At 42.1% G+C, this 8,160-nt stretch overlaps 1 protein-coding gene across 2 annotated transcripts; it reads left to right on the top strand.

The window, feature by feature from the left end:
* The first annotated feature begins 430 nt into the window (after positions 1–430).
* calhm3 (calcium homeostasis modulator 3) lies at positions 431–6,498 on the top strand. 2 transcript variants are annotated; one of them, XM_079169148.1, is made up of 5 exons: positions 431–495; positions 643–948; positions 2,549–2,676; positions 4,062–4,189; positions 5,644–6,498. In XM_079169148.1, exons 2-5 carry the CDS (start codon positions 662–664, stop codon positions 6,091–6,093), a joined length of 993 nt encoding a protein of 330 aa, XP_079025274.1. In that variant the 5' UTR covers positions 431–495; positions 643–661; the 3' UTR covers positions 6,094–6,498. The 2 variants fall into 2 exon arrangements, with proteins under 2 accessions (XP_079025274.1, XP_079025273.1); XM_079169147.1 differs by having other exon boundaries at positions 459–948.
* The last annotated feature ends 1,662 nt before the right edge of the window (positions 6,499–8,160 follow it).

Below are 8,160 nucleotides of genomic sequence, written 5' to 3'. Positions count from 1 at the left end.
GTTAGTATTTAACAGATAAAAGATGTGGCACTAGAATCATTTCACTTTTTGTTTGTCCTCCAAATTAAGCGTTGGCATGTTTACAATATATCTGCTGGTCTCCAACTGCTCATCTTGACCCAACGGATCATAACCAAAAGAAATGAGGGCCTAAACTATGAACATAAGGGATTATCCTTTTAGTAATTAAAAAAAAAGTACAGCAGTGGGGATTGATCTTCTGCACAGTCTCATATGCTTTGAAGTTGAGTTTCAGGCCCAGTCATGACTACAATAAAGCCCTACAAGGAACTACTGCTGTAAAGCCTGTGAGGCAGGGTGTGGCCACAAAGCTCTGTCACCTGCTCATGTCTATTCATGCATTCTCAGACTACCTGGATCACTGCAGGACTCACTCCGTAGCTGGCATATTCCCACAAAAGCTCAGGTTGTTTATTGAAACTGCTTAAATTGTGGATTCAAGACTTTTCTTCACAAAGGAGTAGTTATTGTGAGGTAAAGAGAATGTACCTTCATGTACAGATTTTCTTCTGAAAAGCATATTTCATAGAAGCTAAAACATTTTTGTAACATTGTTAATTACAACTGAAACTATCTGTTTTCATCACTGGTTTTTACTTCCACCCTGAACATTGTCTACAGGCTACCGTATATTTAAACTATGGAGCGTATGAAGTTAGTCCTGCAGTACTTTCAGTCGAACTCTGAGTCCATCTCCAATGGAATCTGTATCATCCTGGCCTTAGTCAGTGTCAAGCTCTACACCAGCTTCGACTTTAACTGCCCGTGCCTTCCTCAGTACAACAAACTGTACTCTCTGGGAGTGATGATCGTCCCGCCCATCATACTGTTCTTCCTGGGGGTCCTGGTCAACCGACATACAGGCGTCATGATGGACGAGTGGATGAGACCCGTTGGTAACAGATCCAAAAATCCCGCTGTGGTTAAGTGAGTCAAAAATGTTTATTTACTAAAATAGTATTTACGATATCAAGCACGTTAAAGTGTGACCAATGTTATTGGTTTAAAGAAATACAAACAAGCCAGATCATCGTTTTCCTGTATACCAGAATGATAATGGTTGTAGCCAGACCTTTCTTTAACGGTAACGTAGCAGTAAACGCTTTTGGCATCGTGTTCTGGCTTCTGTTTGTAGTCCGAGTAGTATTGACCAACTGCATTCGAGCAGACCTTTGGTTGAATTCAGGTAAACTGTTCGAGTGGAGAGCAAAAGAGGTGGAATACATTGACCGAAAAGCAATATTGGGACCCACTGGCGATGACTACGCTTTTAATTGGTTTAAAATGAGCTTGTAAACTGTCAGCTTGTTAAACAATCTGATCGTACACGTCATCTCTCACCTCCAACTTTAGACACCACATCTCAAGTTGCTAATCGCACTGCATAAAATGAGCAGCGAACGGAAGAGAAAGCCTTGGCCCGGGTATTTGCCGGCAACAGCAGAACCACAGATATATAGTCCCTTGCCCCAACAGGCTTATCTGTAATCGGACCGATAGCCGATGGGTTCTGAGATTGTTATTTGGGTCAATGCACTGAATCAGTTTCTCAACAGGGTGGGAGTCATCAGAAGAAAGATATATGTAGAATTGAGTATCATCTGCATAATTATAATGGGGAATATTGTTATTATGAATAATATGAGGGAGGGCGCATGGAAAGATGAAATAAAACACGGCGAATTAAGCTCTGTGGGACCCATAGAAATTGGAGTTGAACGGACATTCTCATTCAAATCAATGTAGCAGGATGGTCAGAGCGGCCTCCATTTTTATGTGTACCGTTGTCATTGCGACCGGGCTAACTTCCATATAAACTAAAACCAACCACATATCACGGAATCACTGAGGTAAGGTTTTGGTGTAACAAGTACAACTAGCAGTGGAGTCGTAACAATGGTTCATCCACCACTCTTGTCATGGTTTAGCACATTGTTATCCCCAGACGACTGTCAGCTTTGTTTGGCTGATTTTCTGTAACCAGTGTATTAGTGAAGCATGATGTAATTAGCAAGCTATCTAGCTAACTAGCGAACAGCTGGCTAGTGAATTAGCTTGCTAATTGCGCCATGTTTTAATGCCACACTGGTCACAGAAAATCAGCCGAATAGTGAGCTGGTTCCGGCGGCAGTGCTGCATCTAATGACTCCACTGCCTCACTCCCTGCCACTCAGAAGAAAGAAAAGCTACCCAACTAACTCGCCATTTTCTTTTTGCATTATTGAAATGGTCACGGAATGCAGTTCAATGTCAGTTCTACTCCTATTTTAATGGGGGGACCCCATATGATGTCTTAAGGGGGGCTGAAGTTACGATAGTATCCAACATATCAAATGTATTGCTGAAGTTTATTAGAAGCTCCTCTTGAAACTTTGATGAGAGCAATTTCAGTAACGTGATTGTGACAGGGACCTGACTAGAATATATTATAAGGGCCATATGTTGCTGACACTATGCTAAAGGTGATATTTGAGGGTCAAGCTGTGGAAATTGTGAGGATGACAACGTGTCCGATGTCCTTCTGCAGGTACCTGTTCTCAGCCATGCTTCAGAGGGCCATGCTGGCACCAATGGTGTGGATCCTGGTCACTTTGCTGGATGGAAAGATCTTCATCTGTGCCTTCAGTGTTAGTGTAGACCCTGCACTCTTCTCAGGTATCGGCAACATGCAACATGCTTCAAAGAAGAACACATTCTACATCCCTACTACTCCATTTTCAAACAAAAACGATCTCCGTCCACACGGCGTTTCAGCATCGTTTTCGAAATGATCTCCGTCCATACTAACGCGCCTGAAAACGAATATCACGTGACTCTTCACGTACAATGTGCATGAGTGTCGATGTAAACAGGAAGTAGATTGGTTGCTTAGTTAAAAAAAATACGACAGAGTAATAAAGTAGTCTTTAATAATGAAAGGTCGTGTTTGATACTTAAGATCTTCTCTAAAATCTTCCTCTATGAACTCAAACAGACAGTTCGTGGAAAGTTTTAGAAGTTTTATTTTTCAGACTTAGTTACAGCGCTGCAGGTCTCTCTCTCTCACATATCAAATTTACTTTAAAATCAACACTTACACATAACAGTTTGCTAGATTATGGGTCCATAAATGTGGTCGACACACGTCTCTCACTCGTTTCCTCGGGGTCGTTGTCTGTTCTCACTCGTAGCTCTGCTGGTGGCTGAACTATCTGTCCTACTGAATAGCATTTACTGCTAACCGCGACTTCAGATGCTCCGTAGGTCTGATAACGCCACTGGTCACGCTGGTCACTGATGGCTCCATTAACAGCTGCTTCCTCCGTAATAATGCAGACTTTTACTGAAAAACAGCTGCTAGTAAAGACAACAAGGTCAGCTACGCCTGTAATCAGTTCTCCATGTTAAATTAACCTGGTAGTCGATCGGTAATCAATGTTGTTTGTGAGTTTCACGTGATAGGCTCGTGAATAGCATTTACTGCTAACCGTGACTTCAGACGGCCGCTCCATAGGTCTGATAACGCCGCTGGACTCACTGATCGCTCAAATAACAGCTGCTTCCTCCCTAATAATGCAGACTTTAACAGCACAACAGCTGCTAGTAAAGACAACAAGGTCAGCATCGCCTGTAGTTGTCCATGTTAAATTAAACTGGTTGTCGATCGGTAATCAATGTTGTCGTTCGTGAGCTTCCGGGTAAGGGTCACGTGATAGACATGTGACGAATCAGGGAAGGACACGTCATGACTGCTAAGAACCAATCAAGTAGCGAACGCGGGTGTGGGCATCATCGTTTCTAAACTTATCCGGTTTCGGCCGTCCACACAAAAAAAACGCAACCCCAGAGTTTTCAAACTTATCCGACCACGGGAGCGTTTTCAAACTTATCCGTTTACGGTGCTCTAAAACTCCAGCGTAGTGTGGACGCTCAGTGTAAACATAGCAAAACGTATGCGTTTTCAAATGGAAACGGAGTAATGTGGACATGGCCTCAATGCAATCTATAATGTTACCGTTGTTGCATAATTGGTTTGTGTGATGTATTATGTGTTTTTGCAGGTTTGCCCAACGATACAGGTCTGGATGTGATCAAAGTCATGGCCAAAGTGCCCTGCAAGGAGGATATTATCTTCAGGAACAGCTCTTTCCGCAAAGCCGTCTCTCGTTACGTTCGCTGCTATTCTCAAGTAAGCTGTTAGAGCCTCGTCTCTACATACACACATCTTTGTACTTTTCATGTCAAGAAGACCATCAATCGGCGGTATGCTCTGTAAAATCAGGGTCAAGGGTTAGTTTACCCTATATATCTAGTCTGATCCATGGACAGTATAAATGGATGGAGTGTCTCCACTTTCTCCAACTACATATGGGATTATCTTTCAATAATAAATTCAAAACTTTTTGGTGCAACCACAACTTTGAAGTTTTAGGCCCAGTCATGACTACAATACAGCCCAACCAGTAACAACTACTGTAAGCCTGTGAAGTGAGGCAGGGTGTGGCCCCACAGCTCTGTCACCTGTCTATTCATGAGTTCTCAGACTTTATCACTGCAGGACTCACTCCAAAACTGATATATAACTGATAAAAGCATATTTTACAGAAGCTAAAACATTTTGTAACACTGTACAAAGGTGAAACCAAAACGTCCCGGACACTTGGATTCAGAATGTGCACAGAGGTGATCGAGGACTAAAGCCGCGGAATCGAGGTCACGCCCATAAAACCGCCCAAGCCACCCACACAGCTTGTCAGCGGGAGAGCTATCTAGCGGCTACGTTACCATCACATTAGATGTTTGGTTAGAAAGACACAAAAAACAACCATAATATCTCTGTGACTACATTTATGATCAAATTGACACATGCTCTATTACAGACTCTTGATTTGGGTTTTAGTAATCTCTATAAAGATTCATTCATATGTGTTCTTTTTTTGTTTGTGTGTGTAGTTTTGACGAATCACATTCGATCAAGCTATGGTAAATTCATTTAATCTTTAGTTTTTTAGCTCTAAAATAGCATCATAAATTACCATAAATTCTCATGACACTGAAGCATTGAACAGAGTTGACATTCCTGGAGATGGCACTATGCTGCAATTGACCCTTCGCTAGGCCCGCTTCTGCGCCATCAAGCTGTAGGAGCTACCGCGGAGCCCACACTGTCACTAACGGCATCCCCTGAATACATGTTTTGTAACTTATGGAAAATCTTGCTAACGTTAGTTAATGTTGTGCTAACGTCCTCTGCAAATATTAGCTCCACAAGTTTAAGTTAAACTATGAAAATGGGGAAACCAATCATTTCACTTGATGAACACAGAGTTGTCATAACAGATTAGAATAGATAGGATAAAACAAAGTATGAGAAAACCCACACAATCGCAAGATATACATAGTGCCTATCCTCAACCCTGGAAAAACTGACTTTCACATTAAATGCTGATTTCGCTTTTGAGGCTGCAATGCTGAATTGTTGACACACTAGTCACCTGATCAGACTTTTGTGACCTCCGTATGTGGGAATATTATGAACAATTGGTGCTAGTGACAGACGATTCTTTGTGCACTCGTCACAGTCACTTCAGACTGACAGCTTTTGTTGGCTTTGTATTTGCCTACTTTCCTTGCCCTGTCTAGGCAGTCGGCTGGTCCATCCTCCTCTTCCTGATTGTACTGGGAGCAATGGGACGCCTCATCAAGCCCTATTTCGACGACCACGCCGCCTCCCTGCAGACGCGCTACTGGAGCAACTACCTCGACGTGGAGCAGAAACTCTTCGACGAGACCTGCGTCCTGCATGCCCGCGACTTCGCCCGCAAGTGTGTGGTGCAGTTCTTCGAGGACATGAGGGAGGATGCTGTGCTCCGTCTTCCCCACCCACTCTTCGTCACCAACCCCAAAGGGGAGTGGGAGGATGAGGAAGAGGAGAGGCTTCACGGGGTGTCAAAGCAGGAACAGGTGGACCAGCTTCTCAACAAATGGTACTATAATAAACCTGAGCTGGACGTCACAAGGATAGCCCACAGACCCAAAACGTGCGTTACCTGGGAGGACCGTAACGGGAAGACTTTATACTCTGATGTGTAGGACACAATGTGCTGTAAAGCTGCAGGGTGAATCATGTCATGACTTCACTACCATGAAGCTATAGCGTCATGTTAGGTGTAGGTTACCTCTGTGTAGCATGGCCGTACGCAGGGTTTTAGAAATGCAGAGGTCAGAATTCAGGGGCATTATTTTATTTTTTATTACCCTGATCTAAATATGTGCAGCAAGAGGTTTGGAGAGCCAACATTTGGATAACACCTTGAAAACCAACACAGTGGGCAGGAGCATAAATGATCTGTCAAGTTAAATGTTGCAGTGAGTGATCCACACTACAATCTGTAAATACAAAAGAGGGTCAAATGATCACAAAACATCTGCAAATGAATGTTGGCTATGCTTAATTATTGTGAGTAAAGTAAAAGCTACTACACGTCTCTCTCACCTAACTGCCTCTGTCTCTTTCTCTCTGACTCCTCACTTGTCTTTCCTGCCAGTGTATTAAAAATAATTTGGTAAAAATTATACATACACCTTTTTTATTTCATCCTTATGTTTGACCCAAACATTTTGGATTTGAGTCATTGAAATTTGTCTTAAACAGGACAAAAATGTAAGAAAAATGTGTGTTTTAGTATTATGTTTATACAATAAAACTATATTATTACACTATAATTATGTTAGGTGTTGAGGTGTTAATTGAGCCCATAGGTTCAACTGTATAAACCAAAGATCATATATATTTCTGTGGTAATGAAGAGTTAGGATTGCATAAGGTAAGATTTGTGTGTGTTGAACAGCAGAGGGACAACATGTTAATCCTAACCTGGGCACAGTGGGTAATACCTACTCTTCCTCTCTCATCTCCATCGCCTTCTCTCCTTCTTTTTCACTCAGTCACCACATCTTGTTTTTGACTTCTAAAAAATACATTAACTCCTAGGGGCCAAAGCATTTTGCGAGGGTAATTTGACTATGTTAGGGTGCGACGTCTTGCTGGTTTTGCATACAGGCTGTTGACGTGCAGCTCACTCACACAGATTAATGGAAACATGCAAATGAATGTTTGGAACCAAATAAGTCTAGTCTACAGACTCTCGCAAAGATACTATTTACTACTTCATTGTATTTAGATTGCTTTAAGGCCACTTATAAATATTTCGACATTAACAATGTATCAAATCTGTGTATGTGTTGACGTACAACCACTGTTAACTTACACCAACTCTGCAGTTCCCCTCAGCGCTATGGAACCTTTAGCTTCTTAGCAGCTAAAGACAAACACTACTTTAAATGAATGATGATGATGCTCCGTAACTACTGGATGTATAAATAGGCAATTGTTTGTTAACATGTTCACCATTTTAAAGTGAGACTATACATTTTGAAAGAAGAAATAACATTCTTTGTCTTACAAATTAAATTTGAAATCCAGAGAAACAAAATACACTGTTGCTTATTTTAACAGTCTCAGGGGTTTTGTTGCTACAACCTCACTTTCTCTGATATTACCAGTAGTTTATGTTGGCTAATGTTAGATAATGTAAGCTATTTTTAGATATTGTTGTTGGCGTGCTTCTTATCAATGTTCTAATTGTCAAAGCTCTTCATTTACTTCTGAAAGCAAGCATATACATTTATTTCCAAAAAAGCTAAAAGAGTTGCACGTCGAAGCATAGCATAGATGGGTGACAAATCAGAGGAACAAGACTAAAAGTCTACAGCTAAGCTAGCGGCTATGTAAGGCTGTGTCAGCAGCAACCTCCTTAAATTTGCATTCTTTCTAATGGCCAACAGTTCTGGAGTTTCCCCCTGAGAGCTACCTTCAAGCAGTGGCGGGCCGTGCATTTTATAGCTGGGCCTTCACTGCTGTCCTGCAGCTGAAACACAGCTACGGTTATTATTTGTTTTATGTAAAAATGAAGCCAACACCTGTAAATACACTAACTGCAGAGAATACGCCGGGAGTGCGTCTCCTCTCCTCTGACTGCAGCTGGGACTGCTGCGCGAGTTACCGCCTGTGAGTGCTTTGTGGCGGCGGAGGGGCAGAACCCGCTGCTCGTTCATGACAGTGCAGAACGTACGTGCTTTAACGTCACAAAAGTCTCC

Source organism: Pholis gunnellus (assembly GCF_910591455.1).
Source record: "Pholis gunnellus genome assembly, chromosome: 11".
NCBI classification, from domain to species: domain Eukaryota; kingdom Metazoa; phylum Chordata; class Actinopteri; order Perciformes; family Pholidae; genus Pholis; species Pholis gunnellus.
This window is presented reverse-complemented; position numbering and strand designations above follow the sequence as displayed.